This window comes from Idiotropiscis lumnitzeri, chromosome 2, assembly GCF_059441095.1.
Source record: "Idiotropiscis lumnitzeri isolate Australia: NSW breed Sydney's pygmy pipehorse chromosome 2, RoL_Ilum_1.0, whole genome shotgun sequence".
Lineage (NCBI taxonomy): Eukaryota > Metazoa > Chordata > Actinopteri > Syngnathiformes > Syngnathidae > Idiotropiscis > Idiotropiscis lumnitzeri.
The window spans coordinates 2578042-2596706 of NC_142392.1; the positions used below are offsets into that span (position 1 = coordinate 2578042).

General features: G+C 46.1%; 2 protein-coding genes across 4 annotated transcripts; both read left to right on the plus strand.

Moving 5' to 3' along the window:
* The first annotated feature begins 1801 nt into the window (after positions 1-1801).
* On the plus strand, positions 1802-15339 carry igf1 (insulin-like growth factor 1). 2 transcript variants are annotated; one of them, XM_088284138.1, is made up of 5 exons: positions 1802-2343; positions 2958-3117; positions 11776-12017; positions 12090-12125; positions 12923-15339. In XM_088284138.1, exons 1-5 carry the CDS (start codon positions 2293-2295, stop codon positions 12980-12982), a joined length of 549 nt encoding a protein of 182 aa, XP_088140264.1. In that variant the 5' UTR covers positions 1802-2292; the 3' UTR covers positions 12983-15339. The 2 variants fall into 2 exon arrangements, with proteins under 2 accessions (XP_088140264.1, XP_088140272.1); XM_088284146.1 differs by lacking the exon at positions 12090-12125 and having other exon boundaries at positions 1804-2343.
* Positions 15340-17573: 2234 nt separating this feature from the next.
* On the plus strand, positions 17574-18645 carry pmch (pro-melanin-concentrating hormone). 2 transcript variants are annotated; one of them, XM_088288899.1, is made up of 3 exons: positions 17574-17787; positions 18316-18439; positions 18511-18645. In XM_088288899.1, exons 1-3 carry the CDS (start codon positions 17590-17592, stop codon positions 18564-18566), a joined length of 378 nt encoding a protein of 125 aa, XP_088145025.1. In that variant the 5' UTR covers positions 17574-17589; the 3' UTR covers positions 18567-18645. The 2 variants fall into 2 exon arrangements, with proteins under 2 accessions (XP_088145025.1, XP_088145027.1); XM_088288901.1 differs by having other exon boundaries at positions 18514-18645.
* The last annotated feature ends 20 nt before the right edge of the window (positions 18646-18665 follow it).

Below are 18665 nucleotides of genomic sequence, written 5' to 3' on the forward strand. Positions count from 1 at the left end.
AAATGTTTCACTGTGTCATTTTAATGAAGTCATTGCAAGAATAGTTCCATGAAAGTTGACTAAATTGACTTTAGTTTTGGAGTTTGTCTCATGGCCGCGTACATCCACTGCTTTCATTTGGTCATTTAAATGAAGCCGCCACAAGAATATGTGACAAATTAGCCTTTATTTACATGCAGTTTTGGAATTGCAGCAGATGGCTAAAAAGCGACATTTACGAGATTTTCGACGGAAGATTCTGCGGGGAAATAATAAAAAAACACTTAACTTCCTCCGCCCCCCCTCACCCCTCACCCCCTTTCCAAGTGCCGGAATTTGACATGACGCAGTCTGTCAAACGTTCGACAAGTGCACTGCAAAATTGGTTTTGATTGTCAGCAGGCGCACTGGAAACCGCGGCGACCCTTGCACGTTACCGCGGAAACGATAAAACATGCACCCCTCCGCTTGGCTTCATTTCTTCCATATGAACGTCCGACAAGCGGAAAGTTTACAACTTTGAAATCCTCGTGTGTGGATAAACGACAGTGAAGAACATATAATTATTAGTGCGTTCTCTTCAATTTTCTGGAATAAAAATGAAACAAACTCTGTATTGGAATTTCTTCCTTTTTTGGGGAGATGAGATTTTAGTGTCAGAAGCGTCACATTTAATCTGGACAACGGAGGATTAATGGCTTTCCTAATCAAGCATCCTCGTATGACCCTGCTTGTGAGCACGGACATTATAACCGGCACTTTGCATTGTAGAAATCAATCGAGCCACTCAAAATCATCCACCCCCCCAAAAGAATTACAGCCCAAGAGCATTTTGATGATCAATCAAGACCCACAGAATATTGTTTTGCGTAGACTTTTCATTTACCACCAACAAAAGTTTGTTTCTATCATCCGTATATACCTACTCCGTTTGAGTGAGAGCTGCCTAAACGTGTCCGACTTCTGATCTCAGAATCAGAATGTCCTTTATTGTCATTACACTCAGTGTACGAGATTTTAAATATTGAAATGGTCTCGCTCCACCACTTTGTGTGCAGCTATGATTGTTTTTGAAGTGCGATATTTGACAACCGCATCTTGAGCTTCTACTCAAAAGCAGTGCTGTCGACTCCAAAGTGATGCAACGTCGCCATCGACTGGCCTATGTTTCTCGTTACAGTTGTGTCAAAGCTTCGGTTTCACCCACTTAAAGAACATACTTGACAAACATATATCCGGGGTGGGGCCGTTGCATTTCTGATGGCCGCCAACTTGCACAAAAGAAACAATCGCATCGACTAGAAATAATCCAGAATCCAAAAAGTCCGGAAGCATCGCGTCGCCAGCTCGCCACTTGCCGCCAACAGGGTCATCTTCTGATCCCAAAGCAGCTTTCGGTGTCATCATCATCATCACCACCATCATCATCATCTTCGTCATCGTCCTCCTGCGCATGCGCTTTGACCCACTTCCCCCCCCCCCCCTTAGCGTGTCTTGCGGCTTCCCTCGTGGCCGATGCATGCCGGGAGAGACGCACGCTCGTCTGTCCTGCTTTGTGATTGGCTCTCGCCGTGCCAGCGTGCCCTCCCTTCTAAGCCCTGCGTGCGCTGTCATTGCTCAGTGGCGCCCCCTGCACCCACCCCCCCCCCAACCTCGACCACCTCGCGCCGCAACACGTGTCAATTTACAAAGGTAAAACTGACCTGAGATCAGCCGTCATGCGCCGAATGTCACTTGTGCGGCCACATCGGCACGTTTGCAATCGTCATCAGTCACGTATAGTCAAGCGTTACGTGCGCAAACCCATCCGCACTACTAAGAAAGTCACGCACGGCGATTCGAGCCCCTTCTGAGAAGCAAAGAAAAAAAAACAGAGAGAGAGAGAGAGGGAGAAAAAAAAACCGAGAATGACGTGATTTGAACGCGTGCCCAAAAATCCTTAATGAATAACTTCGGAGGAGCGCGAGGCTGAACGCTGGCCCAGCTGTTTCCTGCTCCACATGTCTTTGCTGTGTGTGTAATGTTAGATAAATGTGAGGGATTTTCTCGCTAAATCCGTCTCCTGTTCGCTAAATCTCACTTCTCTCCAAAACGAGCGTGCGCAATGGAACAAAAGTGGGAATGTTGAGATGTGACATTGGCCCCCGGCGCGCGCATCTCGTCCGCTTTTTCTGCCCCGTTCGTTCTTCTTCCTTCCTTCCTCATCCTCTTCTTCTTCTTTTCTTTTCCCTTTCTTTTCTCTGTTTTTTAATGACTTGAAACAAGTTGACTTTTCGCCGGCTTTTTTTTTTTGGTTTGCGGAGACCCGCGGGGATGTCCTGCGCTCTTTCCTCCCACCGGTGGCATTTATGGGACGTCCTCAAGGTAACTCGTACCTGCTCCACGCGCACACTTTTCACATTATTTTCATCATGTGCATTTATTTCCTGCACATGCCATGTGCATCCGTAAGTTTATTCCCACTTGCATGCAACATTCGTGTGCATTTCTGTCTGCCGTCTTTTATTTTTTTTGTCACAAAAATGGCATCGCTTTAATGTGCGTTTTTTTCCCCTCCATTGACGCGATCATCGCGCACTGTTTTATTTTCTCGAATTTGCGTGCAGAATGAACCTCGAGGTGTTGATGATGTTTTATTGCATATTTATCTGGTTTGTCCACCTTGGGGGGAGATGCGCATCTGTCAGTGCTTGCAGCGTTTTTTTTTTTTACGCATTTTCTGGGATTTTTGCAAGCCGGCTTTTTATGCAGCGTTGTGAAACTTTCACTCGTGTTTCTTGGTGTCACTATTTGAAGTAGTTTTGGATGCGTTGTTTTTTTTGTGCACGGGCAGCTGTGAAAGCCGGTTTCCATGCAAGTGAACTCGATTGTGTGAACGTGCGGCGGTGATGCTCTTGCCGCCTCTCACTTTCTCTCTCTCTCTCTCTCTCTCTCTCTCGCTCTCTCGCTCTCTCTCTCTCTCTCTTGCTCCCTGGCAGAGTGCGATGTGCTGGATGTCCCGTAGCCACACCCTCTCACTACTGCTGTGCGTCCTCAGCCTGACTCCAGCGGCTTCAGAGGCGCGACCAGAGACCCTTTGCGGGGCGGAGCTGGTCGACACGCTGCAGTTTGTGTGTGGAGAGAGGGGCTTTTATTTCAGTAAGTGCACCCGCCCGCATGCGCGCTCCGTTCTTATTTTTTATTCATGAAGCCTCTCTGCGAGGGCTGACTGAGCTCATCAATAAAAAAGCAGCCGCGCTGACATTCACATCCTTTCCGGATGATGCTCGTCCCGTTCCGTTTTCCCCTCACACCTGCAATGGAGAATGTTTGTTCTCCTTTGCGCTGTTGGACAAGTGCGATAAATTGCAGTGTTTTTTTAAATGTACGGGCAAATGTTGTATTTAGGCTTTTAGAAAAGCTCTGATATGCTTGTGACGTATCATCACATAAAGAGTTGTAAAGGTGACCTTGTTAAAATATTGCACCGACCTCGGGTCAAAAGTGTGCAACCACTACTTTTGAAATGTAGACGTTTGCACCATACGTTTGGTATGACTGACGCCATGTTTGCCTTCCTTTTGCAAAAATGTGAACATCATTCCGTTGAGGTTTGTGAGCTGCAATTAAAGAGAGTTTTCCGTTTTAAACATGCTAACAATATTTGGAAGGAGCTTCACTCAACAAATTCCCCCACTGAGTCTCCGAACAAAACTAAGGCCTTCACTGCTAAACCAGATGTAAACACGCTGGCATTATTTTCCTGCTAACCAATAGTGGATATTCCACAATAGTTTCAGAAAACACATCAAATTACAGTTTTTTTTCACAGATTTTATTTGACATTTTTTAAAACCAGTGCTTTGCCACTATTTCCTCTTACATTCGTTCAATCAAATTCGGTCAGCAAATTAAAATCGTCGACATCAGCCCACAAAGTTCAAAATGTTATCAGACCTTAAATGTGTAAACGGTGATAGCAGGAAACCTCAACAACAGTTTGAATCCCACGCAGTAGCCATGCATGCTAATCATCTCAATGTAGGAACCCGCAGCGGCTGGGTGCCGGTCCCAATTATTAAATGAAATATTAAAAAAACAATATAAATAATAATATATAATATTTCGCTTGCATCCACTCGAATCTCCCTTTAACTCCACGGCGGAGTGCGAAGCGGGCTCACGGTAGCCAGAGAGAGGCATGCGACCGGCACACATGACTCTGGAACCTTCAGCGCTCGAAACCACAAGTAGGACTTAAAGCAAGCACAGAAAGATGATGGCGGGTGTCAAGTGGCAGCTTTGGCCATCAGGGAAAGTCTTTAAGTGGAGTTGGGGGGGCGGGAGGGGGGTTTAGAAACTTCATGTTTTCCACCCAAGAAGGGGAAAAGTACCCAAAGAAAAGCAGGAGTTAAATCTCCGCTTGTTCCATTCCGGCTGCTTCCTTCCCTACAGTCAAACATGACATCGGCCTTCCTTGTTTGTCAAACCCGAACGTTTCCCCAAAAATCCAAATAAACATCCCTCCCAACTCTATCTCGCTCGTAATCGATGGGCCGGCGTGCCGCTTTGACATCCATTAGCGAGGCTTTGGTCCCGTCCCAAAGCTGGGAGAGATTTTTCCACACGGCTTTTGGCAGCTGCCAATTCCAGAAAGACATTTTATGGGAGGGACCCATGCGGGGAATCGGAGCATCTCGAGTGCTTTTGTACTCTTCTTTTTTTTTTTCCCGCTAATTGCTCACTCTCACTTGAATTATGAAGGATTAGATAATATTAGAGCATGCTTGTAATTCAATGTCACAGCCCCATTTCTGACTTTGTGATGATCTCTTGTTATGTGGCGGAACGTAATCAAGTCCAAATACTTTGCTTCTGTAACGATTGCCATGTTGTCGCGGTTACAGAAACGCTTTTGGCCCTGAAATGTCCGTAATTGCCACATTTATATTCGACTTCAAAACATTAATTCAGCCCAAAATGTACATTTTTAAACTGATCAAGAAATTAGTTGTGCTCCCAAGTCTGTAAAAATAAAATCAATCCATTTCACGTTCCGGACGATTAAAAACTATTTTGGGGACTTTTAGCGTGACCAGCAGTATTTGTGAGATTTGAACTATATTTGGACCAAATGTCTTATTTTTATCAATTTTAGGAGAATTATATCACAATTGTCTGGGTTACAAAAGCGAGTTGTTGTCCAACCTCGGCTTAATTTAAGAGAATTGTCTGACGTAGCTTGCCTTAAAAACAAACAACAAACAACAACAAAAAAACCCCCACCATCTTCCGGTGTTCTAAAACTGTCTAGTCTGAAAAACACATGCCCGTTTTTTTCACTTTTTAAGCTAATTGTTAGCTTGTTGTTAGCTAATTTAACCAAAGCTTTGAGAACATGTTGTTTTGCTAGCATAAAACTGCTAGCTAGTTCTGAAAGAACAACAAAGTGTTAGCACAATGAAAGTGAGCAAAAGTGTTCACCCGTGTCTTTTTTTTTTTCAAAGCACGTCACTAAACGTGTACTTGAGTACCGAGTGAAAGTCCTTTCACCGCAAGCATGAGTCCTAACAGTCAGTCGTCATTTGTCGTAGCATCGCGTTAAATCTCGGAGATCCCGCTGGTGGAAAGTGTGCACTTGTCTGCACGAGGCTGCGCTTGACTCGCCGCCATCGCCGCTTGATTGACTTGTCAGTGGGCTCCTCTCATGCCGCCGCCTGCTCACTTCATCAAGACCACATGCCTCGCCGCCGGCGGCCCCCTTCCCTCCGTTTTCTTTTTTTGTTGCACGTCACCCGCTCCAGCCCAACGGACGTTTGTGCATGCGTGGAGTACGGATTTCGCTGACGCAACATTTTAGCGCGTGACCATTAGCACAACAAATGTTCCGCTGCTTGATGTGGCCGCCGGATGACGAAGGATGCTCGGACCACCAAGCGGTTCCGAACATCATCCTTCCCCCGGTGCTCTGCGAGCGTTCAAACGTTTCAGTGGCGTCGCAAACCTCAACGACTGCGCCTCTGCCACCTCGGGAGAGCTTAGCCTCCGCAAGCTAAATATTGTAAGCGCTAACTGCCGAGTGGTCGAAAACCAGCCGCCGAACGGCGTCAGAGTGCACCTTGCTCCTCGCTTGGCGCCATCCATCCTTCCCACCGCGCGGCTGCCAGCCACTTTGGATCTGGCCGCGGAGCCTCTGCTGCTGGATGGGCACCAAGCTTCTGAACGGCAGCGAGCCCTGCCCGTCCAAAAGTTTGCTGGCAGCGCCCGCCAGCGCTCAAGTGCCGGTGACAGTGCCAGCTTTCTGCCAGGAACACTTGGGATTTTTTTTTTTTTCTTCTTTGGATTCCTTGTGTTGCGCTACTTGTCTTGTCCAAATCACCATGTTCTTGTCCTTCAGACTTGCAAAGAGAATTAGCATGTTTCCCTTCCTCCTGTTTTTATTGTAAAATAGATTCACTTTAAATCGTCCTTGAGATGACTTGAAATGACCTAAAAGTCAAGCGACCCCTTGACTGACAGGTGATCGGTCTCAGGGCGTCGATGACGTCCGCCCAGGTCGACCCCCGGCCCCCGGCCAGGAATCGGCGGTATAGAAACGAGCTCGCAAGCCGGCGACGCGCCGCCAGCTGCGCTCGCGCTGGTTGCGTCAGCACGTCGCTTAAGCGTGACGAGCGACGGCCGAGTTGAAGTGCGAACTCGATGAAACGTTGGCTACCGATAGCGAGCCTTTTACTACTACGGCTTCTCCCCGAAGGCGAGCACAAAGTGTCGTATTCATGTGGAAGCCTTGAACGGCGGCCAAGCCGTTGAGTGATCTCGCAGGATACACTCCTTAAACAAGAACAGACCGTTTTGCGGTCGCGCCACTTGTTTGTCTTTCCTGCGTTGCCTTTACGTCGGAGCGCCGCGCGGCCGCCGCGCATCGCTGCCACGTTCTGCCCCCGCTGTTGAAAAATCGGCAACGTCGGGAAAATGAGCTCCTCCTGCCGGTTCGCGCTCGTCTCGCACCACTGCCACTGAAGTGTTCCCATCCCGCCTGCTTGTGTTGGCCCGCTGACATTGTGTGCACAGTCGCAACCGCCACCGGCCTCGCGGACGGCGTCAATCCACCTTACACATGTCACTTACGCTTCAGGACGACACACTTTCTGCCCTGACAGGATTACTAAATACTTAGCTGGGTGGAAACAAACTGCGGTAGCGCAAGAATCCGCATCCGTAGTCACTTTTTCCAATTATTGCTCTGACCTAGAAATCCCAAGTCGGTCTTTGCAGAGCTTCTGCCTCTGGACCGGCATGCCGGTTCTGCAAATCCGAGTTTTTATCTGGCTTGAGGCGTCTCCCGTCGTGCCGGGCCACTTTGGGTTGGAGTTGAAACATTTGCTCTCGAGTGAGCGTGAGAACCGTTATCTCGCTCTCTTCATTTGTTCCTAATGAACCGTCCCGAAAAAAAGAGGATTCAAATGATGACCAGGTGGAGAAAATCCCTCCGATTTGGGCGGTATCTACGCAGATCTCCCGTTTTTTTTTGTTGTTTTTTTTTTGCGGAGAGGTAGTCCGCGCAGGTGGAAGCGTCGCAGGAAATGAGTCCCGGCGGCTGCGGCCTTCGCTCGATTTGACTCGTGGAAGCTCCAATGTGTAAACAGCACGTCACATGCATGCACGCAAACGGCGAGGCCTTGGCCCTCAGCAGCAGGGGATTATGGGGGATTATAGGATGATCAGCCTCCCCACCCCTCCCTGCGGCAAACCTGAATGCACGGCGAAGTGCAAAGAAAGACCTCCTGTGTCGTCAGCATCTCAAAAGAGCCCAGCAAAAGCCCTCGTGAAAAGCGCTGACGGGTGGTCCGCCGGGGACCAAAACATCGGCGAGACCTCATTAGTTTGATGCCGTCACACATGTGGCGCTTCTGTGCAAAGAAATGAGGAGTGCCAAAAAAAGTGGAATCCCGCTTGCTCCAGCAGGATGTTCTGTTTAACTCTCAGGTCTTTGTTTGACCTTTTTTTTTTTCAAATTTAATTTAATTTAATTTCTTTCCACATTTTGCTGCAGATCAGTTTATATATTTTTTTAATATTCCAGTTCGAGGCTTGTTTGAATTTATTTTTAAATTAATTACAATTTTTTTTTAATTTATAAAAATATTTTTATTGTTGCTTTCTACAGGCAAAAAAGAGTAGCTCTACTTCTTAAAATCAAAGTGCATCATCCATTTTTTTTTTTTCGTGATCGAGAATCTAAAAACTCAATGAACCCATTGCACCCAATTTTTTATGTACAGTACCATAATAGTCGATCTGACTAGTCGATGCATCGACTTTACAACTGCGCAATGGGAATTAAAGCTTCGGTGAATCGACAATCACGTTTATAAAAAAAAAAAAAAAAAAATTCTATCCTCTTATATCGTGTGGCAAATAGCAATCCTGAATTGGTGTTTATAAGTTTTATAAGGTCTGACTGCCTGCCAGGCCAAGAACGTATCGGAATATGATTGGAAAAAAAATAGCAATGGCCTCATCAATTGTTCGACATCAACCTGAAGCCGTTTAAAGGATCTTAGAAATATGGTTTTCCTGGATTTCAATCGGCCAAAAAGATCCAATTTGGTGTCAACAGTGCGGCGTTGCTATATTTCAAAAAGTGAAGTTGCAAATGACAAAAGGAGAGAAAAATGCACCCCGTTGCTCGGTTTCGTTACATTTGCATTAACACAGCTAAAACGCGTCGTAAAAGCAACAAATGGCCAGTTAATCCGATCAGTGTGCTTCTTTTGGAAGCGCCGTCCTTGATGTATTGGTACAAGCTGGCCTTGGAGGGAGCTCACGTTTTCCCAATCAACCGGGGCCTCTTTAAGTTTTTACACCGAGGACGAGATGTCCAAAAGATGACTGGATGTGACGCATGAAACGCATTCTTTACGACGGCGACGCCGGCTCCAAAACTAGCAGCTCCTCTCGCTCCCGCTCGGCCGTAAAGCGTCCTCGATGTCGGCCGGCTCCCAAGAATCGCCGTGTTTTGAGGAACGGCGTGACCAGACTGTAAAAGTCAAGAAAGCTCGGTGTGCCCTTCTGGAATGATGGCGGAAGGAGAATCCAAAGCCGTTTTTGATGCTTCCCTCCAGATTGCCGCTCACAAAATCGAAGACGACGTCGGCTGAAATGTTGGCCCGGCGGGAAGCCTGCGCGGCTACCGTTTGGTTCCAGGTGGGCCCGGGCTTTGCTGACAGACGGACTCTGACTGTAAATCACTTGTAGGAAAAAGTCGAGAGCCGGCGGATCTTGAAGGGGAAAAAAGTGTCAATTCGGATCTCGAGACGTCGACGGCGCCGTGGAAAAAATAACATTGCGTCGTCAGGCGGCCTTCTGCCTCGACCGATAGCGCGGCGCCGAAAAAGCTGGATTGTTCGCAGCGTAGGGAGAACATAAAAACTGTTTTTTTGTTTGCGCGGGATTACAGGCATTATCCGTGGAAGCCAATGGTTTTAAAAGCGCATATAGCTTTAAGACCTGATTATTATCATCTGCATGGTTTTTTTTTGGGTTTTTTTCTCTCGACCTGCCGGCGCTGATTATCTGACATCTTCCAATTGATGCCAGCTGATTTATTCCCCCCCCCCTGCCCCCCATCCAGCTGCTCGGCCGGCGGGGATGCCAGCTATTTTGGGGGATAACAGCGGATGTTAATTTGCAAGGCTTTTTTGTTGTGAGAGCGGCGCAAGTAATGAGGCCTGGATGGCTGTTTGGCATGGGACACGCGTTATATAATCTCTCGTTGGCCGTTGATGCGCATCAGGTGGCGATGTAACACTTTTCAAAATGGGGTACACATGCCCCAACTTGGGAGTCGGAAAAGTAACTGGCTGATGTTATTTAGTCATGATTGTGCTTCGGTGAGGTCATACGTACGTACGCACGCGCGTGAACAGGCAGTAATAGTCGGCCTCGTGCGAGCCGTCATGCTTGATAGAGAATGAGAGAATGGCAAGGTCTACTTTCTTAATGTCACACCAAAAGCAAAGATGAATTCACAGAGCAGTAGTTTTAGTTCTTGAATGTTCTGAATAAAATAAAAATAATGTAAATAAATATATTTTCATAATATTACAAGAAGAAATTTATTTTTTTCTTTGACGCCCACGTCACTCACCAGACTTTGGCGCACATTTTAAAGCCATACACACTCAAAATCACACTTATGACCGTAGAATGTGAGGATGGTGACCCCAAGTGGACAAAGGTAGTACCCACACCTCTCATGCAGATTTGTTTCATAACCCCAAATTCTTTTTTATTTGATTAGCCGATTGGGACTCGCGGTAGAATACTCGGTTTTCTTCAATAGCAGACTTTTTTTTTTTTTTTTATCCCAATAAAAAAATAAAATAAATCTTTGTTCTTGTCAAGATTATGATGAAAAACATGGCAATATTCTCGTAAAATTTTTATATAAAAAAAAAAATAATTTATTATTGTAACAATATTTTTTCACATGCTCGTGTTTAATTGCTGTTTGAGGGGTCCCTGGAACAAAATTCTTTAGACCCCCAAAAAGTTTGCAAAGTAGACCTCCAAAGGTATTGCGTCACTGCAGGGACGGCAAGTCAGTTTGACGGAATCCCCCGTGAGTGAATCTTCCGCTTCCCTAAATAATGCAGCCGCACGCCATATTTTTAGCTCCGAAAAACCCTGGCGGACGGCGACTCATTCACACCATCCGTCCGAAGCGTCGCTTGCGTTTCTTTGAATGAAAGCCTGCAGAACAACAACGCGTCGGGTCGGCCGGCAGAACCTAATGGACTTTGTCAGCACTGGTGAGCCGGAGAGCCAAAAGCTATTAACTCTGAAAGGGAATGGCATTTCCTCCTTGTAAATGCCATATTAAATTATGATTATTTCATTTGGTAACGAGGAAAAGCCCATCAGGGCCCGCATTACTTCAAGCCGGCGGGGAATTGCGAAAGGGCGGTCCTTCCAAAAGCCACATCACATGTGGACAAATGTATACTGTAGCACCATTTCGTTCAGGGGTGGCAAAAATACTCACACATATTTCCAAAAAAATACTTTACTAAAATTACATGTACAGATTTTACTCCATTACTTAAATGAATGTAAAAAAAATGAGTTGAGGAGCTTCATTTAGACAAAAGTAGTCCCGTGACACCTCCTTGTGGACACCATAGGTAACTACAGTGGTCAATCACGGGCTCGTTTTCGCTATTCATTCATGCGTGGCCCTCGATATTCGCTGTACGATGACGTGTGGGAGAAAAAGTGGTAAAAAAAAAAAAAATGAAGTACAGAACAAGTGGGGAGGAAAAAAAATCCACCTTACTTTTATGTGTGGTTTTGCCTTGCTGGAGGCTTGACATTTGGGTGACTGCACTTTGGAAGCGAGGGTTAGGGGGGCGATGTTGGATGACGTGGACGGAGGGCTGGTGGAGGTGTAACGGCTGTCATAAATATTCGGCAGCGTGCAACGCGAGCCGCCGTAAATCTTTGAGCGGAGCAAACGAGCGTGGCTGCCATTGTTCCAGTGAGCGCGCCTCGTATGTGGAGCGCATTACCCTCGACGACGCCGTTTACACTTTGTCATGGAAGCAGGAAGTGTGGAATGCTCATTAAATTGCATTTATTGCATTTGCGGCGCACAGAACATTAAATATGCAACAAACGTATATTACCATGACACAAACTATTAAGTCGGGTGTAAATATGGTCATAAATGGCAAGCTCGATTTACACGGAGCCTTTTTTTTTTTTAATCATTCCGATTGAAATCAGAGTTCATCATGTCGGTTTGCATCTCCGCAGGTAAGCCGACCGGCTACGGCCCCAACGCCCGGCGGTCACGGGGCATCGTGGACGAGTGCTGCTTCCAGAGCTGCGAGCTGCGGCGGTTGGAGATGTACTGCGCCCCCGCCAAGACCAGCAAGGCCGCCCGCTCGGTGCGCGCCCAGCGCCACACGGACGCCCCGCGGGCCGCCAAGGTCGGCGGGGGCTTCAAGGCCTCGGACCGACGGGCGGCCGCGCAGACGGACAGGACAAAAAAGAAGGTGAGTGGGGAAAGCGCGTTCGGGCTTGGTAGACGCGTCCGTATATTAAGCGTCTTCCACTTTTTTCGCCAGCGACCTTTACCTGGACACAGTCTCTTGGCCTTTAAGGTACCCTCTTCAACTCTTCTTTCTGTCTTTTGACGCTGACACGTTTCTTTAGAAGAGTCGAAATGTGCCGCGTGTGTGTGCGCTTCTTTTTCTACTGGTTTAGAAAAAAAAAAAAAAAAGCATTAGCGGGCGAAGGAACTAAGTGGTTTTCGTGGTAGACCGAGTGGCACTCCCGCTCCTCTCTGCCACTGCGCATTACGCGCTCGCGTTCCGCCTGATGCATGCCAGGCTATCGCACTCGTCTTGAGCGTTCGGACGGAACACGCTGACACGACATCCTGCGGCCGGGGGGGCGGCCATTTTTGCAGGCAGACCCGATGGAGAAAGCACGCTAGCATATCACTTTGCATTTTAAATAAGCTGTGAATACATACTCTATGTTTCATCTTTAAAATTGTGTAATTCATGTTACGGCACATCAGGGAGCCTTTACGTTGGTGCTCAGCTATCCCATTAAAAAAAAAAAAAAAGACTTGATCGCCCCCTGGAGGTAGTTTAGAACATTAACCACACCGCCTTACATTAACACTAGTGAGTAGTGGGCGGTACCTTCTTGGATTCTTGTGTGTAAAAAAAAAAAATAAAAGGAATAAAAAATACATTTAGCCCCTGAATCCATCTTCACTTAGTATTATGGGATTTTGACCTATAAAAAATAAATTAAAATTAAAAAAAAAGTCTAAAAAGAATGCAATGTTGGTTTGAAGCAAGAATTTTCGGTTGGTTTTATCCATTTCCAGGTGTTCCCTTCCAGACAGACGATTTTTCCTGAGTGTATCTCTCTCTCACCCCTGCAGGAAGTGCATCCCAAAAACTCAAGTCGAGGTAACACCGCTGGCCGAAACAACCGAATGTAGGCGAGGGGAGAAGGCCGTGGCCTTACCTGAACCGCACCTCCCCAACCCCGCCCCCGCTGCTGCCCCCCCCCCGAGTCCCCCTATCCCCCCCTCCACCACACCCCCGCCCAAAAACGGTTGGCCGTAAATCACGACGCTACCGTGACAAAAGGATGGAGAGATGATGAGGCTACCACGGATGTTGTTATTGTTTTCTACACTGCACCGTTCTCGATCGGGATCGAATTCTTTGTTAAAGCGCGAGTTTAGCTGCTACCAGACAAGAAACATTTCAAATCTTTCTACCATTTACCGATCATACATTGCAGAGGTTGTTTTTGTTGTTTTTTTCTTTGAACAAAACCGTAAAGACCGAGGTGGCTATTAGTCGGATATTTAACGCAGATAGCTTTCTTTTTTTTTTTTTTTTTTGGGGTGGGGAGGGGTACAGGACCAGGAGAGCAGCGGTTCTCAAACTTTTTGGGTCCAGGCAGAAATGCTTTGGTTGATAAGTCACCAGAATGACCATGTGTACCCTTGACTGCCAAAAAAAAAAAAAAAAGTGATAATAATAATAATTCCCTTTATTAGTCCCACAATGGGGAAATTCGAGATTTGAACCCAGGCCTCCTGAGGAGACTGGGTCCTGAACGCAGCGCCTTAGACCACTCGGCCATCCTGGCAGCCAATAATGTTCCAAGTTTCTTATGAAAACTAAAGATGTAAATATAATATATAAGTTTTGATCTCTAAAAAGTCAGATTTGTTTCAAGAAAAGAAAGCGTGGACAATATTCGACAAAATTTAATAAATAATAAAAAATGGATGCGTTCATTCACCTGTTCTGTGTGGAAAAAACAATCTACTTTACGAGATAACGTTACAATCAAGTTTGGAAGCCAAAGTTCAGGTCAGAGAAGTAGCCGGTTAATATGTTTGTAGATGTCTACTCTTTAAAGTTATCCAACATAATTTAGTGCAAATTATTTGAACTGGGCTCTTCAGTTTGAGAACCGCCGCATTCGTGAGGATTTACAGCCACACTGCATTCGCATCCCCGTTGTTGTTGTTTTAAGAAAATAAATAAACACAACCATGTCACGCAGGAGCCAAAGTGAATTATTCTCCTTTTACGGTGCTTGTCAGAACGGGGTCGCCTGCGGATTCAAAGTGAAGGCAAACAAACTAACACACACACACAAAATAAACGCCGGCCAAATTGGATTCTTATCAAGAGTCCGGTTGGGCCCGAAAGTGAACTGAAAAGGAGGCGGCGTTCAAGGCCAATTGAAAGCAATCAATGATTTGTGTTGGGTCCGACACACACACACACACACATACGCGAAACGCATCAACTCATCGTCATGGTCATCGCTCCGCCTGCATATAATCCTAAACACGTATGTTATAATCTATGCATTACTATTTCCTATACAAACAAGTGTCCACTGTATAATGGTGCTACTTTGTGACGGACAGGTGGGCAAGGGGGGGCTTTCCTTTTGCACAGCCTAGTGGCCGCCCGCGGAATTGTCTTTGTTTATTTGAAATGCTTTGTGGCGAGATCTGTGAACGCGACTTCAAAAGAGCAGATAGCGGCGGGAATGCCATTTTTTCTACTGTTTTTAAATTATTTCATCGACACTCGAGAGCCCCGTATGCCCCGCCCCCTCTCAAAACAAAATTTCACAAATAGCTCCACAAAAATGACTGTGAAGTGAAAGGACTCCCGCTAACGCTACGCTACAAAGCAATTGAAGTTGTGTGTTTAAAGCGAGACTATGTAACATTTGGCCGTTATTCAACACTAAGAATTGAAATGGCAAACCTGATCCGCCTCTCGCTTGGCACATAAAAAACTGTGCCTTACCTACATTCATAACAACGAGCTACCCAGTTAGCCTAGCTTAGCGCAACGCAAATAGATATCCAGATTAGCATCTATGATTAAAGCGGATTTATCGACTAAATTTAACTTGATTGTGTTAATTGGTGAGCATTGGCAAGAGTACTAGCTTAGCTATGTTAGCAACCAACGGAAGTGTGTTGAATGAACGTAGGTGTTCCGTAATCTCGCTTTAAGTCGACACTCATGCGTTTTAAATGGAAATGTACAGATCTCTGCATGAACAAACTGTCATTTGAGCGTTTCAAGCACTTTGGATCGAAAACGCAGTACAAGCCAAAGACTTTTTGGACTCAAAATTGGCCCTCCCTGTTGACGACTGTCATTGCTAATTGTTTGAGCACGACGACGACGACGAAGACAACGCTGTGTAATACTCGCGGCGCTCGGTTGCCTTCTGTAGTAAAAAGAATTTTTTAAAAAGTGACAAATTGTTCACCATTCCTGCTGAATAAACCACTTGTCAACATCACAGCGAGTGTGTGGAGAAATTACTACTTTCCTATAAGCCATTTCATTTCATTTTTGACTCAGTGATACATTGATATTCAGTGTTATATTACTTAGAGGACATCGCCAAGAAAGGAAGGATGGAAGGACGGTAGGGAGTGTGGAGAGTAAGAAAAATAAACAAGGGGAAGGAAGCAATAGAAGGAAAGAAGGGAGGAACGAGAGGGGAACCAAAAGAGGCAAATTATGAAGCAAGAAAGTGAAGAAGAGTCAAGAGTCAAAAATCAATGTCGAGAAGAAGGAAGGAAGGAACGAAACAACGGACGTGGGACGGAAACAAGGTGGACACAAGGCAGGAAATGAAGGAAATGGAACCTTGGTGGCATGTTCGCCATATTTGAATGAACATTTGAATGTATTAGTAGTAGTAGCATCATCCTCATAATTATTATTCCTTGAGCTGAGTGGTGGCGTAGCAGGCCGATTGTGAAGGTCATTATGCAAGGCGCATGTTTAAGAAGCGTTTGCAAATGTTTGCCGGCCTCCAGACGGAGCGGCCGTAACTCGAGCTGTACTGCCGGCTTTAAAGCGCTGCCGCCGCGAGCGATACTTCCCAAGTGGTGGTGGCTTCTGCCAAGGCAAACAGAGCGGCGGGGTGTGGCAGCTCCTGCCGGCCGGAGATGCCAAGTCAGCGCTTTTTCGGGGGGGGTTGCTCGGAGTCAGGCGGTGCAGGACAACACCCCCCCCCTCACCCAAAATAAAAAAAAACCTTGAAGAGTTGGCCGGTAGACTGGCACGTGTGCGACCACCCCCGCCCCCTCCGCAACTTCTTCTTTCTCGCTGCCATCCTGGATGTTATTTCATCTTGGTAATCAATGATGTGGACCAAATGACCCTGTGGTAGTTTGCAAGCTTGCTACATTCACACCCGAATGTCAATGCAGAGTCTCAAGGCCTCAACACAACCTAGTGTCATGAACAAACAGATCTGACTTTTTTGGTATGCGCGGATTGGGATGGACAAATTGGTAGGTACGGATGAAATGGACTGAAGGCCTAGAGAACGTATAGGTATGGATCACTAGATGGGTAGCGGCTCATAGATACTTGACATCCATCTGTCCGGAAGAATGAACGTGCATTCGTCCCCGCACTGACGACTGACTGGCATATTCGCGTTTACGGAAAAAAACATCAGCGAGAGATTGTCCCGTTTTTCAAGTGTCAGTCGGCAGTGGAAATTCACTGAGGCTCCCCGGTGTTGGCTCAGCTGCGAGCTTGAAGAAGCCATGATGTCAGATACTTGTTTTCCTTGGAGAGCTCCTCATCAGCTGCATTGTTTCCAGGAAAGCGCGGGGGCTCTTCTCGGGGGCAACCCACAAGGAACCGCAACACGTACCTACGGTGTTCTCGTCTCTCGTAAGAGAAGGAGACGAAGGCGATTGACGGTGATGACGTGTCGCTCATGTCACACTCGTGAGGTTTGCAATGACTGATGAAAATGCGGACAAATGAGCTTTTCTAAGAACGTTTGGAGGATCGCAGTCTATGTGGTTCCAGGCGAACTGGTTTCTGAATTGATTACAATGTTCTTGGAGCTTTAGATAGAAATGCGGCTTGGGTTCCAGGAGCTATGTGTACCAAGAACTGGTGAATTGGTGAGAACAACTCAGAAGTACCTACGACTGGATGTTTACAGAGAGGCAATTTTTGGTTCTAGAAACTACGAGTACAAAGTAAAGCTGGAGTTTCAAGAGCTACAACTACCAAGAACTAAAACATCCCGTTAAGTGGAAATATTACTCTTACTTAATGACCGTTATTGGACATCACCGTGAACGGATACGCATTGACTATCGCCCCCAATGGCATGGAGGGTTACTACATCTCACGCCTCATTTTCTGGTCCGACGTGTCGACTTCTAGGCCGACGCCACAGTTGGCCACGATGGCCGACGTCGGATTGGTGTGTAGAGTTGTTCAACGGAAACATTTGAGTAGGCTGCATTATCATTCATGAAAGCCGGCTGGTCGGCGGGCCATTCAGAATTTGAGATCCATAATGAAGCCCCCACCTCTAACCTGACCCTGACCTCAATTATAACCACATGAAGAAAAAAAAATGACTCCATTCAGTCGCCCATCAAAGGAAGTCTGACACTTAGGCCATCATCTCATCAGGAGCCGTGACGCTCCTTGGATCTTTCCCGTTAAAAAGCCGGGCCGAGCCACGTTGGAGGCCAGGCGAGTGCTCCGGCGTCCAAGCGACAACATGTCCTCCTTCCACTGCCTGGTTCTTGCTCTGCTGCTCCTCTCCAACCTCAGCAGACGACTGGTCGCCGCCAATGGCGACAAGGATGAACTGAGTGCGCTGATGGGGGACGAGAACGCCGCCACCGCCGCCCTCAGGACCAACTTGATGTGGGACGTCACGGATGAAGACGGAAGCCCCAAAGTGCTCCTGTTGGCAGTAAGCGTTTTTTTGTTCATCATCGGGATTTTGTTTTGTATTTCGTGGTGTAGGTCATGCAGGACATCTTAATAATAAAAAGGGTAGCCTGCAAAATAAAATCATATTTAAATATATCTATTTACAATGAGATAAAGAAAATTAGACAAAATAAGAATGTTTGTGAACATAATACGTTTGTTGTTAAGAGGTCAAAATGAAGCCAGTATAGTCGGATTAAAAATATTAGACTAAAATTAATCAAATGTTTTAACAGGCAAACGTTAAATAAAAAACATAAATGGAAAATTACTATTATTTAGTTGGGTAAAATATAAATATATAGGCTAGGATACTACAATGTACACAAAATAAATTGATACGCTAAGATAAGTTAAAATAAAATTAAAATACATTTTAATTAAGGCAAATAAAGTAAATGGAAATAAATATATATTTAAATCAACAATGTAAACTGTAATGGCAATAAATGTAAATTAATCCATCGGTATTATGTATTAAAGAATTATTATTTTTTTTGGCCTGCAGGACACGAGACGTAGAGGGTCACGTTTTCGTGGTGTCAACCAGCGACTTCCTGTGACGGACGAGCCACGTTGGAGCCAAAATCCAGTTGCGGAGAGAATCGACCGGCGGGACACAGAAATCGACAGTGAGTACCTGGAAAAACTCTCCAACAATCCGTCAACCTTCCACGTGCTCATATGTGTTTTTCTCTCCAAGCAGTGTTGCGCTGTATGATCGGACGAGTCTACCGACCCTGCTGGGGAGGGACATAAACGCCGGCCGTCTTCTTTTACGAGCGTCCATTAAGACCAGCAAGTGTGGAAAATAAAATAAAATTTTATTTAAAATCAACTCTGCAACATATTTACAAT